Genomic DNA, 26,540 nt, shown 5'->3' on the forward strand with positions numbered 1-26,540 from the left:
TAGTTCGTGTCAGTGTTCGTTTTGTTAAATAAATTCATTATGTCATCACACCTCGCTGCGCATTGGTCTACCGATCCTTCTCTCCTCACCTCATCCGAGGATGAGGAGAGCAACACCCGTTACAGGTAAACCTGGTTCAGTCTGCTTTCCTACAGACACTGGGAGACACATTCACCTTTCAGCAGGACAATAACCTAAAACACAAGGCCAAATATACACTGGAGTTCCTTACCAAGATGACATTGAATATTCCTGATTGGCCTACTGTAGTTATAGTTTTGACATAAATCGGCCTGGAAATCTAAGGCAAGACTTGAAAATGGCTATCTAAGCAATGATCAACAACCGACTTGACAGAGCTTGAAGAATAAAAAAATAAAAAAAAGTGCAAATATTGTACAATCCAGGTGTGGAAACCTCTTAGAGACTTACCCAGATAGACTCACATCTGTAGTCGCTGCCAAAGGTGATTTTAACATGTATTGACTCAGGGGGTTGAATACTTATGTAATCAAGATATTTTAGTGTTTTATTTTTCATATATTTTTTACAAATATAAGAGTTTTTCTTCCACTTTGACATTATGGAGTATTTTGTGTATTTTTTAAATTAAATCGATTTTATTCCCACCTTGTAAAACAACAAAATGTGTAAAGAGTAAAGGGGTGTGAATACTTTCTTAAGAAACTGTATGATAGCTATATATAGTGTCAGTGACATGTGCTGTGTAATCTTGCATTTTACCTTCCCCTCTGTCTCTGATTTTCATGATCTTTCATCAAGTTCTCTCTCTTTCGCTCTCCCCTCTTATCCTTCTCTGAATCTCTCATATCTTGTCTCTCTCTCTTGCTCTCTCTCTCTCTCCTCTGTGAGTGAGTGTGATGTGGGTAGACTAACCCACTAGCGAGGCCACTCTCTTCCCACAGGCTCTGTTGTCATTTGGCCTTAAGGTCACTGCGTCGCTAAGGGAACGCTTGCCAACTGAGATCAACTGTATTCATCCATCCACAGGGGAACCCAGAGCTCAAAGCTCCCCTCATTAGCCATGTTTAGGAGACTTTCAGCATGCAGGAAACCTACCATTAAAGACAGTAAAACACTCTACAACCTTCCTAGGGTCCTGAAAAGGTTAGCAAGTATTTCACATGCAAAACTTGTTATCTTTGCTCCCAATATTTTTTTGTCTCATTTTAGCACTAAACAACTTGCGTTGGAACTGATGCATGCAATGTGTAGATGGTCCAACTAGTTGCAAAAAGATTTATGTTAATTTTAAGATACTTTAGATTTACGGTTAATTTTGGAATAGAAAATATTATTGCAAAAGGTTTGAACCATAAGGATTTTCCTCTATTAGGAGTTCTACCCTGTGGTAACTGGAAGAACTAAGCCCACATGTAGACTAATTTTGCTTTCAAAGATCATTTTAGAAGTGGTTCCCGATATAGGTCACATGTGGTTAAAAGCATTGAGGCTAATCACCATATTACCCGTTTGTTTAAGAGATCTCACAACGGAATTCATACCGTTCTGAACGAATGCAGTGCATCGCCTAGGATCGTGGAGTATTACACATTTAACGGCCTCCATGATAGAGGAGATACCCATTTACACTCCTTCTCCTCCTCCTCGTCTTCTTTCTCCTCCCACATCCATCTTATTACTTTCAAGCTTCTAACACTCTTTATATTGGCCTAGTGTGGCTAATTGGCCAATCACACGCCACTATAAAGTGGCTTCAGGCAGTGCGGAGACCTCTACATGGGTCCTGCGCTGTGGCAGTCGTGTACGTCCCCTAACAACATTTATCACGTCTGGTACATTCCCCATCTACTTAATTCAGCTCTTTCAACTCCTCTTGATGTCGTCCCCCTTAATGTGGGCAGCACACTGTTTCCCTGAGTCATGGTTTCCCACACCATGGTTCTACGTGACTTGTTTAACAGAGAGTAAATATAGTACATCCCTGGAGAAAACTCTGAAAGACTAGTTTGGGCAGGTCGATAATAGGCGTATTGTATTCTGGAGGTGGGTTGGTATACCTTAAAAAATTGACCATGGTAATACAATAAAAAAAATACCATGGTTTTGTACTAGTAGTGTGTAGTTAAACATCGCAGTTGTTTAGAATGTATTATCATGATGGTCTGTGTTCCACCAGTTTTTGCGTAAAGGGACCAAAACATAGTAATTTATGGTACTCGCTCTGCAAAGGCAAAGCCTTGGCCTAGTGTACCCTCTCCAACATCTTTACAGCTTGGTAAAAAACCCATGGTCTAGTAGTGAAGTGTAACCTCTTAAATCTTGGGACCTGCATAGGGTTTGGTGATAAGAATGAATGGAGTCTGAAATCTTGAACATAATGTTTAAAATAATTAGTTTATCTGGTGCTTTTCGCTTCAATTTCAGTTGGCTCTCTCATTCAACTGACTAGGCTACACGTCTAGACTTCTACATTTGTAAAAAGGTATTCATATCATCTTATCTCATCAATACATTTTCATCATGTCGTTCTCAACATATCCCTAACAACAGCAAGTTACAATGTTTCTCTTTGTTTAGACTCTCTGTTTCAAGTTTTATTAGTCGTATATACGGGATACGCAAGGTATACATTGTCCAACTAAATGCCTACTTTCAGGTTCCTTCTCCACAATGCAACAACAATAAGAAATAGTAAAAATAAGAATACGAACATGAAGTAAAATAAATATCAAAGCATAAGTCTAATACAAGAAGGCAATAATTTATAGTCCAATATTTACACATGTATGGTTGAAGGGGGGGATGGGAGGCAAGTGTATTAATTCAACAGTACAATAAGAGCAGCAGCTGTGTGCTAAGGTGGTCAGTCCAGTTCAAGTGTTCAGCAGTCTGATGACTTGTAGATAGAAGCTGTCTCTGAGCCTGTTGGCATCAGACCTTATGCTTCGATAACGTCTGCCCGACTGGAAGAGAGAGAACTGCTCGTGGCTGGGGTGTGTGGGGTTCTTGATGATGCTGCGGGTCTTCCTCAGGTACTGTTTCAAATAGATGTTCTGGATTGGTGGAAGCACGGTCCCAGTGATGGACTGGGCCGTCTTTACCACATGTTGGAGGGCCTTGTGGTCGTGGACGGAGCTATTCCCGTACCAGGCCATGATGCAACCGTTCAGGATGCTCTTGATGGTGCAGCGGTAGTATTTGGAGAAGACCCGGGGCGGCATGCTGAATTTCTTCAGCAGCCATAGGAAGTAGAGACGCTGGTGCACTCTCTTGACAAGAGTGGTGGTGTTGTTGGTCCATGACATGTCCTCGTGATGTGGATGCCGAGAAACTTGAAACTCATGACTCTCTACAACAGTATCATTGATGTGGATCGGGGCATGTTCCCTACTCTGCTTCCTGAAGTTAACAATTAACTCCTTTGATGCCACGTTTAAGGAGAAATTGCTGTCATGACACCACAATGGCAGTTCACTTACCTCCTCCCTATAGGCTGATTCATTGTTGTTGGTTATCAGGCCGTGGTTGTGTCATCAACAAACTTGATGATGGAGTTGATGCCGTGCAAAGCCACACATTCGTGGGTGAACAGTACACGTATGAACGTCCGTTGGAGTCCTCTGTTGTCATGACTATGACAGGCTAGCGTGAATGGAGCCCATGTTAGTTTCTATGCTAACTGACTTAGATAAATTTATCAAAACATAATAAAAAATAACAGCAATAATATCATTACACTCTGCTTAACTTGGTGTTTCATATTCTATGTTGAATAGCTTGCTTACCATGAAGATCAGCTTTAAAACAATTTGTTTATCTAGTGCTTCTCTCTTCAGTTGGCTCTCTCTTTCAACTGACTCACTGACTAGGCAGGCTAACGAGAGAGTCACTGTAGAGTGACAGGCTAGCGTGAGAGTCACTGTAGAGAGAGAGAGCGTGAAGCAATCACTAGAGTAAGCGGCTCCCTCGGGCCAAAACAAGCACACCCCTTGACTATAAATACATGAATACAAAATCCCAAAGATTAAGCTAACATATAGTATCTACCAGTATCTACCATACAGTCTCTCACATTCTCCCAATCTCCCACATTTCTGGTTGGCAACACAGGGAACCCAGACAAAAGCAAAAAACTTTACTATTAATACAGAAAGTATTACCCTTTTATGTCAGCAACTTGTTTCATTTTTATTTGATGTTACAGACAAAATAGGACCAACAATAGTAGCCAAATGCCCCTGACTTTCTTAGAAACCTGCCCATACTGGCATATAAATTAAACAATATAATACCAACCAACCTCTTTTGACCTTTGGGGGTTTATTTATTTGATGCATTATACTGCTATTGTACCATGCTACCATTTATCATAATTGTGCTTTACCATGGTAGTATAATGCAGGTTTAAACCATGAGTCTTCCATGATCCACATCTATACTATTGTATTTATGACGCAATACCATAGTATTATTTAAGTTCAAGGCAGTACCATCATACTTCAGGTCTAAAACCATGGTACATTTCCATGCTTCAGATCAGTACCATGGTATATATGATGCCATACCATGGTACTATTTAGGTACAATGGTAGTACCATGGTAGTACCATCATACTTCAAGGCTAAAACCATGATGTATTTCCATGATTCAGACTATAACATGGTATAAGTGAAAGTACCATAGTAGTATCATGGTACATTTTTGTAAGGGATAGTACCCGTAGCAGGGTGTGGAATAGAGATGGTGATAAGGTACAGGGGGATGTGTCTGACAGTCACATTAGCAGATGGAGAGTGATTCACTGAGCTGCACCTGTCAGCATTTGACCCAAACAGGGCAAGATGTGGAGCCAAGCCCCAGCCTAACACGCTCAGAACCTCTCAACCATGATTGATAAGTGGGAATTAAAATCTCTCCTTGAGGGAGGGACAGCTTTCTTACATTTTCCTCTAAAATCCATATGTTCTAAAGCAGGGTGCAGTAGCATACTGTAGTAACATAACTACGTAGAATCCTGATGGCAGGTTCTCATGCAGTTTGAGAGGCCATTTTCAGACATGTGGTTGTGCAATGGTGTGCTATGTTTGGCTACTTTAACAATGCTACTGTAATTTGTCAAGCTCACAACGGCCCAGAGGAATTAGTGTGAATATTAGCGAGTGACGAATCGTCTTAATTGATTGACCAGATTAATGATTGTCTGTCTGCTCAAACGGATGGTTTGTTGTGAGTGTGTGGGTGGCAACAGTTTGTGATTGATAGAACACTTTCAATCAGAGGGCAGAGATGGGTTCTCTGTTTTTTTCTGATTCATTTTCTTTTAAGATGTTTATCTTAACAATAGGCAGGGTGGAATCTTCAGATTTTGGTGTGTTTGATAAAAAGCCTTTAAAATCAACCATATGGTTTTTACAGACACTGTCATAACCAGAAACTATCGCATTTCACAGATTAACCACGGTCAAAAGGAGTGAATGATCAGAGAAGATTTGGATTGAATACCTACTGAAGTATACTGGTGGAAATCTATGGAATTATAGAATGTGTATTATCTAATTGTAATTGGTTATGTGTATCCCTTCCATTGAATAACCAATGCATCAGAAGATATTTGCAAATCACATTGGTTTCTGTTTACTGTTAGGATCATGGGCAAATGTGGAATCCGTGTGGCTGGTGTTGTAATATGTCACAATATATACCTATAATTATTTCTGTCTACATTCTGCCTGTTTTACAGCTAGTGTACCAGTGTTACAAAATGAATGGTGTTAGTACTACTGCAGTCACTGATTATCTTACCAATGGCTTCCCCTTTGAATCCTCTGTATTGAGTCCACAGAGAAAGACACTAAATGAGATCATCTCAATTGCAGTGTTAAATTCTTACGACAGCCCCAATTTATCTAATTGCACCACAGCAGTGTGGTGCATTAGCTCTGTTCCGCTATGTTACAATGACGACTGTACACATGCACGATAATCTCATTCATTGCAATGGATTGCTCTGCAGAAAATGTATGTCATTAGTAGCCTACCAAACTGATACTCAGCACTATTGTCCCTCTAATCACTCTTACATCAATGCAAATGTCATCGAAAATCTAATCAAACACTTTAGAGACCATGAGCTCATCTTGTGCAACTTTTCTATAGGCTATAGGCCCATGAAAACAGTGATGGCCTCTATTAAAAAGAGGACGATCCCATCAGCTTTCTAGGCCTACTAAATGTATTTCTCAACTTTCCTAGAATTTAGCAAATATGAAGCACATTGCTTATCTTTTAAAACAGGAGTATAGCCTACCTGGCTGGAATGAAAATGAACCACAGGAAAAGCGTCCTCCATTCACTATTTAAGTGCAGAGATGACATATTTCTTCCCCTGTTTCGAGACAGGTGCATGATACTGGTCCATTCTAAATCGAAATGAATTCCACACATATATTATTTAGTATACTGTATGTAAAGACAAAATTAAATCAAGAATAGTCTGATGGGTGACAATATTAGCCTATCACTTGTGAATTATATATTATCACTTGTGAATGATGCCCAGCTTAAGGCAAGAAACAATGCCTTTTTTTGTGACTTTTTTGAATCATAGTCGCACACCTCATGTAGCCTAGCCCATAGGTCTATATGTTTTGATAAGGTTTGTATCACAACTAAAGTGGCCAAATAACTTCTTAAAATTAAGCACATTAATCCGCTTTACAACGGGTGTAGAGCCTAACTGGCATACATACTGTATGCAGCGCGGGACTTTCAAGTTGGGTTAAGAACATTTTCACCATAAAAATGCACCTTTATCATAAAAGCATTACATGCATAATTCCATTGGTTGTCACTTTTAAAAATGGTGTGTTCCCGCATTGCTGCGCTTAAAATGTGAATAAATAGCCGAATAAGAAAGAAACATCCCTTTTTCAGGACCCTGTCTTTCAAAGATAATTCGTAAAAAATCCAACTAACTTCACAGATCTACATTGTAAAGGGTTTAGACACTGTTTCCCATGCTTGTTCAATGAACTATAAACAATGAATGAACTTCTTAACTAGGTAATCTGAATTTTGCTATTTTGTTGCTATTGTTTTAACTCCTAATTAAATCTCCAGGGTGATTACCAGGATTTCCTTTGAACATGCACCTGTGGAACGGTCGTTAAGACACTAACAGCTTACAGACGGTATGCAATTAAGGTCACAGTTATGAAAACTTAGGACACTAAAGAGGCCGTTCCACTGACTCTGACAAACACAAAAGAAAGATGCCCAGGGTCCCTGCTCATCTGCGTTAACATGCTTTAAGGCATGCTGTAAGGAGGCATGAGGACTACAGATGTGGCCAGGGCAATAAATTGCAATGTCTGTAATGTGAGATGCCTAAGACAGCGCTACAGGGAGACAGGATGGACAGCTGATCGTCCTCGCAGTGGCAGACCATGTGTAACAACACCTGCACAGGATCGGTACATCCGAACATCACACCTGCGGGACAGGTACAGGACGGCAACAACAATTGCCCGAGTAACACCAGGAACGCACAATCCCTCCATCAGTGCTCAGACTGTCCGCAATAGGCTGAGAGAGGCTGGACTGACGGCTTGTAGGCCTGTTGTAAGGCAGGTCCACACCAGACATCACCGGATACAAAGTCACCTATGGGCACAAACCCACCGTCGCTGGACCAGACAGGACTGCCAAAAAGTGCTCTTCACTGAAGAGTCGCGGTTTTGTCTCACCAGGGGTGATGGTCGGATTCGCGATTTTTGCCAAAGGAATGATGTTTACACCGAGGCCTGTACTCTGGAGCGGGATCGATTTGGAGGTGGAGGGTCCGTCATAATCTGGGGTGGTGTGTCACAGCTTCATCGGACTGAGCTTGTTGTCATTGCAGGCAATCTCAACGCTGTGCATTATAGGCAAGACATCCTCCTCTCTCATGTAGTACCCTTCCTGCAGGCTCATCCTGATATGACCCTCCAGCATGACAATGCCACCAGCCATACTGCTCATTCTGTGCGTGATTTCCTGCAAGACAGGAATGTAAGTGCTGCCATGGCCAGCGAAGAGCCCGGATCTCAATCCCATTGAGCACGTCTGGGACCTGTTGGATCGGAGGGTGAGGGCTAGGGCCATTCCCACCAGAAATGTCTGGGAACTTGCAGGTGCCTTGGTGGAAGAGTGGGGTAACATCTCACTGCAAGAACTGGCAAATCTGGTGCAGTCCATGAGGAGGAGATGCACTGCAGTACTTAATGCAGCTGGTGGCCACACCAGATACTGACTGTTACTTTAGATTTTGACCCCCCTTTGTTCAGGGACACATTATTCCATTTCTGTTAGTCACATGTCTGTGGAACTTGTTCAGTTTATGTCTCAGTTGTTGAGTCTTGTTATGTTCACACAAATATTTACACATGTTAAATTTGCTGAAAATAAACGCAGTTGACAGTGAGAGGACGTTTCTTTTTTTGCTGAGTTTAGTTTATCAACATTTTCAGCTAAACGTTCGGAACTATTGCATCAAGCGCATTGCGGGAAAAGTTTTTTTTTAAGCTAATGGTTGTATTCATTTGGAATATTTATTTCTAGGTCAACTTTTGTACTATGGGGGATAGTAGAGTGACATAAGCTAGTGCTTTTCCTGTTCATTAGGCCTACTTGTCTTGTTGGCTGACTAAAAGTAAATGTATGTTCAATATGCACCTCGGAATTGGATAAGGACGTGCACTGTTGCTTCCCTGATGTGTATGTCTTCACTTGTAGTCTGTGACAAAGACACGATCACGTGAGGGAGAGCCATGTGAGTGAGATGAGAGGTGCTTCGGAGCAGGCAGCACTCAGGGAGAAGGGCTGCAAAAGGCATGGATTTGTTTAGGTTGTTTTATAGCCACACAAAGGGAATGCCGCCGGGAAATTCGAGGCATTATCAAATGCTTCTCAAATTATGAATGAGAGACTGACGAAGTGTGTACAGCCTGCACAAAAAACAAAGCAGAGCTTATGCCTTCAAGCAACTTTTTTCAAATCATCATTAGTCGCATCATGCAGCCTTACAATGTATTTAAAATCAAAACATATAGCCCAACTAGTGTAGCCCACAGCCATAAGGCATAGCCAGATCAGGACCTAACATAAGGACAACTTAGAGTATGCTATTCTCTTCTTCTGAAATAGACAATATTTTCTTCAAATCACGTTTCTTTAGACCTGTCTAAAATAAACAATAGGTTTATTGTGAAGGTGTAGACTGTATAACATGTATTTGTTAGACTTTTTGGCTTGTAGTGGATGTCAGGAGATGCTAAATGTGTTTATGTTAATTAACTGTCAATTACCTTGAGACCAAAAGTTATTTGCTTGACAATCACCGGCTGACAAAATGTTGTCCATCGCCACAGCCCTACTAATGACATGCACTGTGTTTATTAGGTGTGCTTGAAATTCACCCCCACACACAAATGCAATATTGCTTTTCGACTGTAATTATTTTCTCAGGTTTTCTACCCATGCTGAAAACGTCTTGCCATAGTGCTTAAAACAGGGATGGGTACCTTTGATGGGGGTGATGGGGGTGAGGGTGACCCCCACCAAAAAATCTGAAACTCATCATGGGGGGGCCGCAGTGGCTCGTGGGTCTGCGTCCCCACATCCATACCCACACATATAGTCAGCACTCGCGTTTTGGGGGCCATAAGCAAAATTCTAAGTTTTAGAGTTTATTTCCTGGAATTCTACACATTTCGCCATGGGGCGGAAATAAACATTTTCAGTTTTGCAGGTAATTTCCTGCCATTCTGCACATTTTGCCATAGGATGGAGAGAACTGTTTGCAGTTTTTAATGTGAAACCTGACTGAGAATGACTAGCAAAATCAATGGGGCCCCCCCGGTCGGTAATTCAACCATGATTACTACAAGTTGAGATAGCTGGCCGCAAGATGAACTAACAGTTTAAACAATGTTAGCTGACATTGGCTAATTGAGAGACTGTCAGTGACTGACATAAGAAGAGAAAAACTGCTGATGCACAAACAAATTTCAAAATTGCACCTTGTGCATTCTACTATTCTAATTCTCAACAGTAAGTTGGAACCCTGACGGAGTTCCGGAATAAGGCCTGCAGTTGAACGGACATGAAGAGTCAGATATGAATGACAGGGTCGTCCACTCTAGTGAGAACATTTAGCAGTCATTATTCCATCATTATCATCCTTGCCAGTGCCTCTGAAGACCTCTGCCTGTTAGAGAGAGGCTTGTCTGTAATGTGACTGAAATATTTGTATAGCCTTTATTCGAGGAGAAAATGAACACGGCATCTTCTTTTTACACTGACCCTTACAGAAAAAACAACTAATTTCATATGTGGAAAATCACATGATTTCATGTGAAATTTCACATGTGAAATCTTGTAAAGTATGTGTCTTTGGAACACTTCCAAATCAAATGTTATTTGTCACCTGTGCCGAATACAACAAAATGCTTATTTTGCTTACAGCGAAATGCTTATTTACTAACCCTTAACCAACAATACAGTTTTAAGAAAAATAAGTGTTAAGAAAGTATTTACTAAAATAAACTGAAGTTAAAAAAATAACAAATAATTAAAGAGCAACAATATAGGAACAGTAACGAGGTTATATACAGGGGGTACCGGTACAGAGCCAATATGCGGGGGGCACAGGTTAGTCAATGTAATTAAGGTAATATGTACAGTACATGTAGGTAAAGTGACTATGCATAGATAATAAAAAGAGCGTAGCAGCAGTGTAAAAAGGGGGTGGGGGGGTCAATTTAAAAAGTCTGGGTAACCATTTGACAAGCTGTTCAGAAGTCTTATGGCTTTGGGGTAGAAGCTGTTAAGAAGCCTTTTGGACCTAGATTTGGCTCTTGCTGTGCGGTAGCAGAGAGAACAGTATGACTAGGGTGGCTGGAGTCTTTGGTCATTTTTAGGGCTTTCCTCTGACACCGCCTGGTATATAAGTCCTGGATAGCAGGAAGCTTGGCCCCAGTGATGTACTGGGCCGTACACACTACCCTCTGTAGTGCCTTGAGGTCGGAGGCCGAACAGTTGCCATATCAGGTGGTGATGCAACCAGTTCTTTGGTGATGTGGACACCAAGGAACTTGAAACTCTCAACCTGCTCCACTACAGCACCGTTGATGAGAATTGGGGATGTGCTCGCCCCTCCTTTTCCTGTAGTCCACGATCATTGTCTTGATCATGTTGAGGGAGAGGTTGTTATCCTGGCACCACACTGCTAGGTCTCTGACCTCCTCCCTATAGGCTGTCTCATCATTGTTGGTGATCAGGCATACCACTGTTGTGTCATCAGAAAACTTAATGATGGTGTTGGAGTTGTGCTTGGCCATGCATTCATGGGTGAACAGGAGGCACAGGAGGGGACTGAGCATGCACCGCTGAGGGGCCCCGTGTTGAGGATCAGCGTGGCAGATGTGTTGTTACCTACCTTTTCCACCTTGGGGTACCACCAAGATGTCCAGGATCCAGTTGCAGAGGGAGGTGTTTAGTCCCAGGGTCCTTAGCTTAGTGATATTTTGAGGGCACTATGGTGTTGAACGCTGAGCTGTAGTCAATGAATAGCATTCTCACGTAGGTGTTCCTTTTGTCCAGGTGGGAAAGGGCAGTGTGGAGTGCAATATAGATTGCATCATCTGTGGATCTGTTGGGAATGTATGCAAATTGGAGTGGGTCAATCAAAATAAATTGTATTTGTCACATGCGCCGAATACAACAGGTGTAGACCTTACCATGAAATGCTTAATTCCAAGCCCTTAACCAACAACGCAGTTCAAGAAATAGAGTTAAGAAAATGTTTACTAAATAAACTATTGAGTCAATGTGCGATGGTACACTTTAGTCGAGGTAATTTGTACATGTAGGTAGGGGTAAAGTGATTCTTGTCTACAGCTGCTCAATAGGTGCCCCTCCGTGCGATGCATTAGAAAACATCTCTGGTCTTTGTGGTTGAATCTGTTTTTGAAATTCACTGCTTGACTGTGGGACCTTACACATAATTGTATGTGTGGGTTACAGAGATGAGGTAGTCATTAAAAAATGATATTAAACACGATTATTGCACACATAGTCCATGCATGTGACAAATACAATTTGATTTTATATTCTAATAATTAACCGCAATTAATGTAGAAAAGTAATTGACGTAAATGGGTTCATTTTCTGTTTTGTACTTTCTGTGCTGTAATTTCAACCAGAGTTCCTCTACTAAACTGTCCAACTGAACTTGTGATTGCCAAGCCAGTGGGGAGTACAAAGGAACTTTGAGCTGCTGAGGGTTCAGGTCATGGGTGATTCATTCGAATGTGAAGGTGTCTCTGGGAAAATAGGTCCCTTAATCCCCTAAATGCCTCCAAGTAGCTTGTTTGGTAGTCAAGTCCATCTCTCCCTCTCTCATCAATGTCTCTGTTTCCCCCATTTCCTTCTCTCACCCCCCTGCTGTTTTTGGTCCTGTCATTTCAAGAATTTCCATTTATATCTCCCCGATTGTCTCTTTCTCTCCTCTCTCTCTCTCTCTCTTTCTCTCTCGCTCTGTCTCTCGCTCTCTCTCACTTTGTCTTTCTCTCTTTCTGTCTCTCTCTCTCTCTCTCTCTCTCTCTCTCTCTCTCTCTCTCTCTCTCTCTCTCTCTCTCTCTCTCTCTCTCTCTCTCTCTCTCTATTTTCAACCCCTCATCACGCTCTTTAGTTGCCCCAGTGCTCCTGATTTACAATGTCTTAATGTAGTCCTGTGCTGGGAGTCGGCAGATAAATGTCCCATTTGTCACATTAATAGTCCCTCCACGCCAGCGTCCTAGTATGACTCCATCCACAGTCGCCCCCTACCTCATCCTATGCCCCCCCCATCCTTGTGTGCTGCTTGGCGGATCAGAGCAACATTGCTATAGCTGATCTTCCTGATTTCTGATTCATTTTTTGTCCAGCTATAGTTTCTTTCTCCCTTTTGTCATGTGTAACCACAGTCCGTGCTCTATAGTCCTTCGTCATTGTTTAACCTTCTGTATTGTTCTAGGTGGCTGGTCTTTGTGCATTGTAATGCTTTTGTTTTGGATTTCACGTCATTTTGAGCATGCGAGTCTCTCTAAGCATTTCAAAGAGATTACACTTAATTGGGTGATTTTTAACAAACAGTGGGCACACATTTAATTACTGTTGCATTCCATTAGCGCTTTGTTTGTGCCCAGATAAAGGATAAAAAGAGGCCTGTTGACTATATGACAAATGTTGACTTGAATTCCAAATGTGGTGATCATGTTTTTCGTGTTCAAATAAGATTAGTAGTAGAGGATTATATTTGGTATGTATAGATTGTAACTCTACACAGATATGGCTCTACCATCAGCCACAAATAAAGCTCCTCATTTCTCTAGTCTGGAATTTGCTGCAGAAGTTTTAGATTGCACAGAATATTTTCTGGTGATACTAGACTCTGAAATTCAGTGTAAAATCTGCCTGCAAGGGAGAGGACCTGTTTAGTTGACCGGACAGCTATTTATACATTTTATGGGGCAGAGAGCAGTACCTTTACTCATGAAATGATCAGGTGCAGTGACTATACTCATTGATGCAAGACAAGTATTCATTAACCCAAGGCCTGGTTGACTGAAGTTTTCCTGCCTTATTAAGACTGAATCAGAGTCCCCTGTTAATTAGACTTATACTGTAGGTGTCTCCTATGAGTTTATGTGTGTAGGTGAGAGTGTGAGATTGTGTGAAGTTTAGAAGATTTACAGCTCCTACACTAACCAAACTTCTTCAACTTATGACTGTACATTTTATTTTATATTTTAACAAAGACATCCACTTGTGTACTTGGCAGCCAGCAGCTTTCAAGCACTGGTAAATGTACATTAATATGTTTTAATGCCTCCACGCTCAACACTTCATAACCAGAAGCTCACTGACAGATGTGCAACATTCATAAAATATTTACTACTACTTATAATGGGCAGCTTATCAGGGTAAATTTGAAGCCATAGATGTTAAGACTCTGTATAAATATTTTACTGTACTTTCAGTAATTCGTCCCAACAGACATCTTGAACTTTTTTAAAAGGATCTTACTGAGATTTTCTCCAAAGCACACACACATAAACAAACAGCAGGAGGAAGTGGTGGCTGGACCAACTATGTCAGAAACTACAAGTATTACACAAATGGATTTGTATGTTAATCTGGGTGGCACAGATTTCAGAGATGACATGTTTCTGTGGTGGTGGTGGGGGTGGTGAGGGGGTGCAAAAGGGAAAGAGGGATTTATTACTTAACTTGCTATAGTACTTGTGCATTTTTTTGGTGATATTAAAGGGATGTTTTGTTCACTTTTCTACAGGCCCTACCCGCCCTTTCACCCATCCTCTTCCTATTGTCCCAATGCCCATGGCTGTATGTGCCCTCAGTTCCTTCCCTGCCCATACCCTGGCCTGCTCTACTTTTCTCTGCCCATGTCCTGCCTTGCCCTACTGGGTTCTACCCTACCAATGTCCTGCACTGCTGTGCCCTGTCCTGACCTGCCCTTTAACTTTAACCCCTCCACCTCACATAATTCCTGAAGCCATAAGTCCCTTCTAAATTCCCTTCTCCAGCAGTTTGATCTTCAGGGGGCATTTTCTTATCTATCTTTCTTATCTCCATCTTTATCTGTGTTATTTCTACAAACAGAACGCACTACTTTTATTTGACTGATTCGTACTGATTCCACGTGCTCTATGCTGTCTACTTGAATTGTCTGAAGTTTGTTTCATCATGTCCCTCTCATCCTTGTCCCTCTTTAGCCTGTGAGCTGATGAACCAAGGCATACTGGCACTGGTAACATCTACAGGCTGTGCATCCGCCAATGCCCTCCAGTCCTTGACCGACGCCATGCACATACCCCACCTGTTTATTCAGAGAAACGGCCAGGGCACGCCTCGCACCGCCTGCCACCTCAACCCAAGTCCTGACGGGGAGAGCTACACCCTGGCCGCCCGCCCGCCTGTACGCCTCAACGACGTCATGCTCACCCTGGTCACTGAGCTGCGCTGGCAGAAGTTCATCATCTTCTATGATGCTGACTATGGTGAGTGGGGGAAAGGGGTGGGGTATAGGGTGAGTGGGGGAGAGAGGTGGGGTATAGGGTGAGTGGGGTTTGGTGGGTGTGCTGAAAATACAGTTGAGTATTGTGTGACCATTACAGTTTTTATTTTTTGTATGTGTGACCTTCTAAAGACCAGTTCTCCAATGGGGAAGGCCAGTACAATATTAAGGATGAGGATGATGATGATGATGATGATGATGATGACCATAACCGCAGTAGCCAACTAGCAGTAATCAATAGGATTTTTTTTCTTCCCTTAATACGATATTGTTGTTTTGGACAATGCACAAAGCTGACCAATGGGAGAGTAAATGAAATATTTACTGCTACTTATAATGGACAGTTTATCAGGGTAAATTTGAAGCCATAGATGTTAAGACTCCTCCCAACAGACATCTTTAACTTAAAAAAAAAAGATCTTACTGAGATTTTCTCCAAAGCACACATACATAAACAAACAGCAGGAGGAAGTGGTGGCTGGACGAACTATTTCAGAAACTACAAGTATTACACACGTTGATTTGTATGTGGAGGGCCAGTACGATATCAATGATGAAGATGATGATGATGATAACCGTGGTAGCCAACTAGCAGTAATCATTAGGAGACATTTTTTTCTCCCTTTATCTATCTTGTTCTTTTGGACATCGCACAAAGCTGATAATTGTTTAAAGGGATAGTGCGATAGTGCGACAAAAATATAAACACAACATGCAACAATTTCAAAGATTTTACTGAGTTACAGTTCATATAAGGAAATCAGTCAATTTAAATTATTTCAATTAATCTATGGATTTCACATGACTGGGAATACAGATATGCATCTTATGGTAGGGGCCTGGATCAGAAAACCAGTCAGTATCTGGTGTGACCACCATTTGCCTCTGCTGGCACTAAGACCGCACTCAGTCAGCTGTATAAGGAAATAAGCAAACAGGAAACCACTCACCCAGAGGCGGTGCTCCTAGTGGCCGGAGACTTTAATGCAGGGAAACTTAAATCAGTTCTACCAAATTACTATCAACATGTTAAATGTGCAACCAGAGGGAAAAAAATTATTTATCACATGTACACCACAAAGAGGGACCATAGTCCCTATGCCCAAGAACACCAAGGCAACCTGCCTAAATGACTACAGACCCGTAGCATTCACGTCCGTAGCCATGAAGTGCTTTGAAAGGTTGGTAATGGTTCACATCAACACCATTATCCCAGAAACCCTAGACCCACTCCAATTTGCATACCGCCCAAACAGATCCACAGACAATGCTGAGGATCTCTAATCTCTATTGCACTCCACACTGCCCTTTCCCACCTAGACAAAAGGAACACTTATGTGAGAATGTTATTCATTGACTACAGCTCAGCGTTCAACACCATAGTACCCTCAAAGGTCATCACTAAGCTAAGGATCCTGGGACTAAACACCTCCCTATGCAACTGGATCCTGGACTTCTTGACGGGCCGCCCCAGGTGGTGAGGGTAGGTAGGAACGCATCTGCCACGCTGATCCTCAACACCGGAGCTCCACAGGGGTGCATGCTCAGTCCCCTCCTGTACTCCCTGTTCACCCATGACCAGGCACGACTCCAACATCATCCTTAAGTTTGCAGACAACACAACAGTGGTAGGCCTGATCACCGACAATGACGAGACAGCCTATAGGGAGAAGGGTCAGAGACCTGGCCGGGTGGTGCCAGAATAACAACATATCTCTCAAGGTAACCAAGACTAAAGAGATGATTGTGGACTACAGGAAAAGGAGGACCGAGCACGCCCCCATTCTCATCGACGGGGCTGTGGTGGAGCAGGTTGAGAGATTCAAGTTCCTTAGTGTCCACATCAACAACAAACTAGAATGGTCCAAACACACCAAGACAGTCGTGAAGAGGGCACGACAAAGTCTATTCCCCCTCAGGAAACTAAAACGATTTGGCATGGGTCCTGAGATCCTCAAAAGTTTCTACAGTTGCAACATCCAGAGCATCCTGACTGGTTGCATCACTGCCTGGTATGGCAATTGCTCGGGCTCCGACCGCAAGGAGCTACAGAGGGTAGTGCATGCTGCCCAGTACTGCCTGCCATCCAGGACCTCCAGGACCTCTACACCAGGCGGTGTCAGAGGAAGGCCCAAAAATTGTCAAAGACCCCAGCCACCCCAGTCATGGACTGTTCTCTCTACTACCGCATGGCAAGCGGTACCGGAGTGCCAAGTCTAGGACAAAAAGGCTTCTCAACAGTTTTTACCCCCAAGCCATAAGACTCCTGAACAGGTAATCAAATGGCTAACCGGACCCCTCTTTTTACCCTGCTGCTACTCTCTGTTTATCATATATGCATAGTCACTTTAACTATACATTCATGTACATACTACCTCAAACCTCAAGACCAACCAGTGCTCCCGCACATTGCCTAACCGGGCTATCTGCATTGTGTCCTGCCACCCACCACCCACCAACCCCTCTTTTACGCTACTGCTGCTCTCTGTTTACATTTACATTTAAGTCATTTAGCAGACGCTCTTATCCAGAGCGACTTACAAATTGGTGCATTCACCTTATATCCAGTGGAACAGCCACTTTACAATAGTGCATCTAAAACTTTTAAGGGGGGGGGGGTTAGAAGGATTACTTTATCCTATCCTAGGTAGGTGTCACGTTCCTGACCTATTTATGTTAGTTGTTATGTGTGTTAGTTGGTCAGGACGTGAGGTTGGGTGGGCATTCTATGTTTTCTGTTTCTGTGTTGGTTTTGGGTTGCCTGGTATGGCTCTTAATTAGAGGCAGGTGTTTGGCGTTCCTCTAATTAAGAGTCATATTTAGGTAGGCGTTGTCACAGTGTTCGTTGTGGGTGATTGTCTTCCGTGTTTGTGTATGTCGTTGCACCACACGGGACTGTTTTCGGTTTGTTTTGTTCATCGTTGTTTTTGTGTAGCCTGTTTTCTCTATTCGTGCGTTCTTCTTGTTTCATGTAAGTTCGTCGTCTAGGTCTGTCTACACCGTTTGTTGTTTTGTTAGTTTAGTTAAGTTCGTGTTTTCGTTTAAAATAAATATGTGTTCAAACTCCACTGCGCCTTGGTTCGATCAATACTCCTCCTTTTCGACCGAAGAGAAGGAGGACCGCCGTTACAGTAGGTTGATCATATATGCATAGTCACTTTAACCTGTCTAGGACTTTAACCCCGTTCCGCTAGCGGAACCCCTCACCAACAGCCAAGAAAATTCCAGGGCGCCAAATACAAATCAACATAAATCCAATTTCTCAAACATACAAGTATTAGGCACCATTTTAAAGATAAAATTCTCGTTAATCCAGCCACAGTGTCTGATTTCAAAAATGCTTTACAGCGAAAGCTCCACAAACGATTATGTTAAGTCACCACCAAGTCACAGATAAACCCAGCCATTTTTCCCGCCAAAGAGAGGAGTCACAAAAAGCACAAATAGAGATAAAATGAATCACTAACCTTTGATGATCTTCATCAGATGACACTCATAGGACTTCATGTTACACAATACATGTATGTTTTGTTCGGTAAACTTCATATTTATATCCAAAAATCTTATTTTACATTGGCGTGTTAGATTCAGTAGTTCCAAAACATGCAGTGATATTGCAGAGACACATTAATTCAAAGAAATACTCATAATAAATGTTGATGAAAATACAGCTATTATACATGAAACTTTAGATACACTTCTTAATGCAACCGCTGTGTCAGATTTCAAAAAAACTTTACGGAAAAAGCATAATCTGAGAACAGCGCTCAGAGCCCAAACTAGCCAGAGAAATATCCGCCATGTTGGGTAGTCAACATTATTGATATATAAATATTCACTTACCTTTGATGATCTTCATCAGAATGCACTCCCATGAATCACAGCTCCACAATAAATGCTTGTTTTGTTCGATAATGTCCATCATTTATGTCCATTTATGTCCAATAGCTTCTTTTGTTAGGGCGTTTGGTAAACAATCCAAAAGCGCGATCTAGTCCATTCGGACGAAACGTTCAAAAAGTTATATTACAGGTCGAAGAAACTTGTCAAACTAAGTATAGAATCAATCTTTAGGATGTTTTTATCATAAAAGCTCAATACTGTTCCAACTGGAGAATTCCATTGTCTGTAGAAATGCACTGGAACGAGAGCACCTCTCAAGTGAAAGCGCATGACTGAGAACGAGGCTGTAGGCAGACCCCTTAGTAAAACAGCTCCCATCCGGCCCCCCTTCACATCAGCAGCCTGAAACCACGTTCTAAAGACGGTTGACATCTAGTGGAAGCCTTAGGAAGTGAAAAATAACCCATATCCCACTGTGTATTCGATAGGGGTGAGTTCAAACACTACAAACCTCAGATTTCCCACTTCCTTTTTGAATTTTTTCTCAGATTTTTGCCTGCCATATGAGTTCTGTTATACTCACAGACATCATTCAAACAGTTTTAGAAACATCAGTGTTTTCTATCCAATGCTAATAATAATATGCATATATTAGCATCTGGGACTGAGTAGGAGGCAGTTCACTCTGGGCATGCTATTCATCTAAAAGTGAAAATGCTGCCCCCTATCCCAAACAAGTTAACCATATCTACATGTACATATTACCTCAATCAGCCTGACTAACCGGTGTCTGTATGTAGCCTCGCTACTTTTCTAGCCTCGCTACTGTATATAGCCTGTCTTTTTACTGTTGTTTTATTTCTTTACTTACCTATTGTTCACCTAATACATTTTTTTTGCACTATTGGTTAGAGCCTGTAAGTAAGAATTTCACTGTAAGGTCTACAGCTGTTGTATTCAGCGCTCGTGACAAATTAACTTTGATTTGATTTGATCAGACTGTTGATTGTGGCCTGTGGGGTGTTGTCTCACTCCTCTTCAATGGCTGTGCCAAGTTGCTGGATATTTGCAGGAACTGGAACAAGCTGTCGTACACATCCATCCAGAGCATCCCAAACATGCTCAATGGGTGATATGTCTGGTGAGTATGCAGCCATGAGAGAACTGGCACATTTTCAGCTACCAGGAATTGTGTACAGATCCTTGCGACATGGAGCCGTGCATTATTATGCTGAAATGAGGTGGTGGCAGCAGATGAATGGCACGACAATGGGCCTCAGGATCTCTTCACGATATCACTGTGCATTCAAATTGCCATCGATAAAATGCAATTGTGTTTGTTGTCCGTAGATTATGCCTGCCCATACCATAACCCTACCGCCACCATGGGGCACCCAGCAAACCGCTTGTCATACGACACCATACACGCTGTATGCCTTACACGTCTGCCCGGTACAGTTGAAAACGTGAAGAGCACACTTCTCAAGCATGCCAGTGGCCATCGAAGGGGAGTATTTGCCCACTGAAGTTGGTTACGACGCCAAATTGCAGTATGGTCAAGACCCTGGTGAGGACGACGAGCACGCAGCTGAGCTTCCCTGAGATGGTTTCTGACAGTTTGTGCAGAAATGTTTCGGTTGTGCAAACCCACAATTTTATCAGCTGCCCGGGTGGTTGGTCTCAGATGATCCTGCAGGTGAAGAAGCCGAATGTGGAGGTCCTGGGCTGGCATGCTTACACTTGGTCTGCGGTTGTGAGGCCGGTTCGACGTACTGCTAAATTCTCCAAAACAATGTTGGAGGCGGCTTATGGCAACAGCTCTTGTGGACATTCCTGCAGTCATCATCCCAATTTTACGCTCTCTCACATCCGTGGCATTGTGTTGTGTGATAAAACTGCACATTTTAGAGTGACCTTTTATTGTCCCCAGCACAAGGTGCACCTGTGCAATGATCATGCTGTTTAATCAGCTTCTTGACATGCCATATCTGTCAGGTGGATGGATTATCTTGGCAAAAGATAAATGCTCACTAACTCACTAGGGATGTAAACAAATTTGGGCACTGGGATCTTTTATTTCAACTCATGAAACATGAGACCAACACTTTACATGTGTTGTAAAAGGCTCCCGAGTGGCGCAGCAGTCTAAGGCACTGCATATCAGTGCTAGAGGCATCACTACAGACCCTGGTTTGATCCCAGGCTGTGTCACAACCCACCATGATTGGGAGTCCCATAGGGTGATGCACAATTGTCTGGGTTAAGGGAGGGTTTGGCTGGGGTAGGCCATCATCGTAAAATAAGAATTTGTTCTTAACTGACTTGCCTAGTAAAAATAAAAACATGTTGTGTTTATATTTTTGTTCAGTGTCCTTAGCCAGAGTCAGATTAATTAATGAATACCATTTTTATGTCTCTGTGTGCATTTTGAAGGAAGTTGAAGGTAGTTACTGGAGCCATTGATTCCAATTGCACTCATTAGTATGTTCTGTTTACAATGAAAGGCACATCTGAACTGCCAGGATGAAAATATTTTAGAGCTCAGTATTTCTGCTCCAATGCCTTTAATTACAGTTTCATTATTAAGTTGTTTTAGGTGCTACTGAAGCATAGTTTAAATATTACTCCCTGTCAACATCTGTAAATCATTCCAATGAAATCACTTCTTAAACGATCATGACTACAGGCTCTCATGGTGTTATCAGCATAATATCATTAGTAAATCTCCTCATATCACAGTATAGGTAAATAATATATCAGGGACCTCCATAACGAGTTATGAAGATCAGTGTTTAGTGATTCATAACATTTAGAAACATTTTCAAAGCCAAATACTGACTCGTAGAGGGGATCAACGTTTCCAGCATCACATTCATGTTGATTTCCCAAATGTTGTGGTAAATCCTTGGCCATGTTAATATTAAAGGTGTAATCTGTCATTTTATGTATGTTTTTATGCACTGCACGCTGATTGGGTTAGATGGAATGTACGTTTTTCATGTGTGCATTTGTTAGTTGAAACCTATCCTAGGCAGCCGATAGTGGGCTAAACATGGTGTGCAACATCCTAAGTTGTCAGAAAAAACATAGTGGTGGGAAATTGTGTTTTATAAAAACAGTACACATACTGTATCTTTCCAGTTTTTTTCAACTTCCCGCCATTAAAGCTCGATAAGGAGGGAAATTATGCCTTTTTAGCCTGAATGGAGGATGCTTTATGTACAAGCCGGTCCACGGGGAGTACGAGTGTATTACTAGCTGGGCACATCAATCCTAGATGATAGGGCAGATCTAGCGCCCACTATCGGCTGCCTAGGCTAGTTGAAACCTTGATTGCTTGTGCATTTCATCCTATGGCCACAGGGAAAAGAGTAATAACAGATTGCGCTCTTGACACTGTACTTGGACAAGCTAGTCTTCATTAGCTGCATGATGACATTATGACATCAGAGTGCATTTCTGTTTTCTCATATCCTTATTTCTATTTCATAAATCTCACCTATAACTCCCTTTAGACTAGACCTTTTTTGACCCACTTTTAGAACACGGCAAGCTTTAGAATGAGCAATGAATTGCTGAGGGCACTAACTGTTGTACAGAAGTTGTACACACATACATAGCTGTTTGACACTAGACTGCTACCTGTGGTAGGGATACCTTATCATGGACTCTTGCTTCACACACTTTCAGTAGACACCTTTCATACAGATGATTAGGTATTCGTTTTCCTGTTATAACTCAACTCAAGAGGTAGTCATGGGATTTTGGCTGAATAAGATGCAAATAATCAGGGATAAGAGTACACAAGAAGTATGACTAGCCACCATGTTAATTCTGAGTTTAACCAGGTCCCATAATGTTAAATAATGAATAGGGACACCGGTTTTGATGAGGCAGCCTACTTAGCTAATTATGCTCATTAAGATCAGCAACCCTGACATCCACATTCCTTGAGTTACACTCTTTAACTCAATGTAATAAATGTAGTATCTAATTAGAACAGGTATTTCAGAGCAGTCAAAATACTGTCAGTGCCTACCCATTCTTTACAAAAAACTTAATGCGCAGACAAATATGTCACATGAGGCTGTAACCAGTAGTTTCAAAGTTTTAGTCAGGGTACAGAGATGTTGAATTTAAAGTATTAATTGAGCTGGTGAGGAATGATTAGTGAATCCAAGTTAGCTCACTGAAGTAAATGGGTGATTGATTTAGCCAATTTAAGTGGAATGAAGACTGAAATACCCTTGGGCTTTGTCGATTGCAGTGCAGTACACTTTGTTATTTGCTGGGAGATTTGGTCTAAAGCAGGTATTCCCAAACTGGGGAGGCTACAATGCAATGCCGTAGGGGGTACGCCAAATAAAAATGTGATTCACATTTAAAAATTTAAAAAACTGTCAATTTCTATTGTACAACGGGGCTATACATTTGGGTGAGGTTTTGCCGGGGGTACACGCAATGCCGCCGGGGGTACGCCAAACACAAAAGGTGATTCAAATAAAAAATGTATACATTTATATTTTCCAACGGGGCTATACATTTGGGTAAGTTTTCACTGCCAAAAATAAAATGAAACCATCTAGTGTTCAGCAAAATAACAACACAATGTCAAATAGCCTAGTCAAATAATTAACATCTAATCACGTTAACAGTTACTCTCTCGCAGGAATTCCACTAACGGTCTGTATGTAGCCAAACGTAGCTGCTGCTCATGTTGGTTTCTGTACTGATAGTGCAAAAGCCATGACAGGGAGACATAGTGGAGTGGTAACGCGCGTGCAAGCAGTTGCTCCCGACGCCACTTGGGTACATTGCAGCATCCACCGAGAGGCTCTTGCTGCCAAGAGAATGCCTGGCAGCTTGAAATACGTTTTGGACATTACAGTGAAAATGGTTCACTTTGTAAATTAAAGCAAGGCCCCTGAACTCTCATGTATTTTCTGCACTATGCAATGATATGGGCAGCGACCATGTAACGCTTTAACAGCATACAGATGTGCACTGGTTATCAAGGGGCAAAGTATTGACACGTTTTTTTTAAATTGAGAGACAAGCTAAGGTTTTCTTTACTGACCGCTTGCATGATGACGAGTTTCACACGACTGGCCTATAAGGGTGACGTTTTTTCACGCCTGAATGATCTGAATCTAGGATTACAGGGACTCTCCTCAACTATATTCAATATGCAGGACAAAATTGAGGCTATGATTAAGAAGTTGGAGCTCTTCTCTGTCTGCATTAATAAGGACAACACATGTCTTTCCATCATTGTATGATTTTTTGTGTGCAAATGAACTCAAGTTTATGGACAATGTCAAATGTGATACAGCGAAGCACCTGTGTGAGTTGGGTGTGCAATTACGCAGGTACTTTCCCGAAGTTGATGACACAAACAACTGGATTCGTTGTCCCTTTCATGCCCTGCCTCCAGTCCACTTACTGATATCTGAACAAGAGAGCCTCATAGAAATTGCAACAAGAGATTAAATAAAAATTTAATTTAATCAGAAGCCACTGTCAGATTTCTGGATTGGGCTGCGCTCAGAGTATCCTGCCTTGGAAAATCACGCTATCAAGACACTGATGCACTTTGCAAACATGTACCTATGTGAGAGTGGATTCTCAGCCCTCACAAGCATGAAAACTAAATACAGGCACAGACTGTGTGTGGAAATGATTTAAGACTGAGATTCTCTCCAATACAACCCAACATTATGTTATGTGCCTCCTTTCAAGCACACTCTTCTCATTAACCTGTGATGAGGTATTCACCATTTTCAATGAACAAATAAGATTTTATATGTAAAATGGTTAAATAAAGAGAAAAATTATAATATTATTATTTGTGCCCTGGATAAGAGCTCTTTGCCACTTCCCACGAACCGGGTTGTAACAAAAGCTCACACTCATTCTTATGAGAGAGAGGTATGTGGCAGGGTCTACAGTCAATCACGGACAACAAAAGGAAAACCAGGTCGCGGACCACGATGTCTTGCTCCCAGACAAACGAAACAACTTCTTTGCTCGCTTTGAGGACAATACAGTGCCACTGACACAGCCCACTACCAAAACCTGCGTGCTCCTTCACTGCAGCCAACGTGAGTAAAACATTTAAATGTGTTAACCCTCGCAAGGCTGCCGGCCCAGACGGCATCCCCAGCCCTGTCCTCAGAGCATGCGCAGACCAGCTGGCTGGTGTGTTTACGGACATATTCAATCAATCCTTATCCCAGTCTGCTATTCCCACATGCTTCAAGAGGGCCACCATTGTTCCTGTTCCCAAGAAAGCAAAGGTAACTGAGCTCAATGACTATCGCCCCGTAGCACTCACTTCCGTCATCATGAAGTACTTTGAGAGACTAGTCAAGGACCATATCACCTCCACCCTACCTGACACCCTAGACCCACTCCAATTTGCTTACCGCCCCAATAGGTTCATAGAAGATGCAATCGCAATCACACTGCACACTGCCCTAACCCATCTGGACAAGAGGAATACCTATGTAAGAGTGCTGTTCATCGACTACAGCTCAGCATTTAACACCATAGTACCCTCCAAGCTCATCATTAAGTTCATTAAGGCTGTTGACGAGGTGAGACGCTATCGTCCCAATACCCTAGAGAGGTTTTAAACAATGCCACTTTACATAATGTTCACATATCCTACATTACTCATCTCATAGGTATATACTGTACTCTATACCATCTACTGCATCTTGCCTATGCCGTTCGGCCATCGCTCATTCATATATTTCTATGTACATATTCTTATTCATTCTTTTACACTTGTGTGTATAAGGTAGTTGTTGTGAAATTGTTAGTTTAGATTACTTGTTACATATTACTGCATGGTCGGAACAAGAAGCACAAGCATTTCGCTACACTCGCATTAACCTCTCTAGGGTATGTGGGACGGTAGCGTCTCACCTCGTCAACAGCCAGTGAAACTGCAGGGTGCCAAATTCAAAACAACATAAATCCCATAATTAAAATTCCTCAAACATACTTGTGTTTTACACCATTTTAAAGATACACTTGTTGTAAACCCAGTCACAGTGTCTGATTTCAAATAGGCTTTACGACGAAAGCAAACCAAACGATTATGTTAGGTGAGTGCCTATTCACAGAAAAACACAGCCATTTTTCCAGCCAAAGAGAGGAGTCACAAAAAGCAGAAATATAGATAAAATGAATCACTGACCTTTGATGATCTTCATCAGATGACACTCATAGGACTTCATGTTACACAATACATGTATGTTTTGTTCGGTAAAGTTCATATTTATATCCAAAAATCTCAGTTTACATTGGCGCGTTATGTTCAGTAGTTCCAAAACATCCGGTGATTTTGCAGAGAGCCACATCAATTTACAGAAATAGTCATCATAATTGTTGATGAAAATACAAGTGTTACACATTGAATTTTAGATCCACTTCTCCTTAATGCAACCACTGTGTCAGATTTTTTTTTTAAATTACGGAAAAAGCAAACCATGCAATAATCTGAGTACGGCGCTAAGACGACAAATCAACCCAGAGATATCCGCCATGTTGGAGTCAACAGAAGTCAAAAGTAGCATTATAAATATTC

The 26,540-nt window shown here is 41.9% G+C and overlaps 1 protein-coding gene across 3 annotated transcripts in view; it reads left to right on the forward strand.

Moving 5' to 3' along the window:
- Positions 1-26,540, forward strand: part of LOC129836401 (glutamate receptor ionotropic, delta-1-like) — a 376,214-nt gene that overhangs the window by 206,416 nt on the left and 143,258 nt on the right. For all 3 annotated transcript variants that reach the window (XM_055902509.1, XM_055902508.1, XM_055902510.1), the window contains one exon: positions 14,802-15,086. In XM_055902509.1, the coding sequence (XP_055758484.1) occupies positions 14,802-15,086 (285 nt within the window). The remainder of the gene's footprint in view (positions 1-14,801; positions 15,087-26,540) is intronic.

This window comes from Salvelinus fontinalis, chromosome 37 (genome assembly GCF_029448725.1).
Source record: "Salvelinus fontinalis isolate EN_2023a chromosome 37, ASM2944872v1, whole genome shotgun sequence".
Taxonomy (NCBI): Eukaryota; Metazoa; Chordata; class Actinopteri; order Salmoniformes; family Salmonidae; genus Salvelinus; species Salvelinus fontinalis.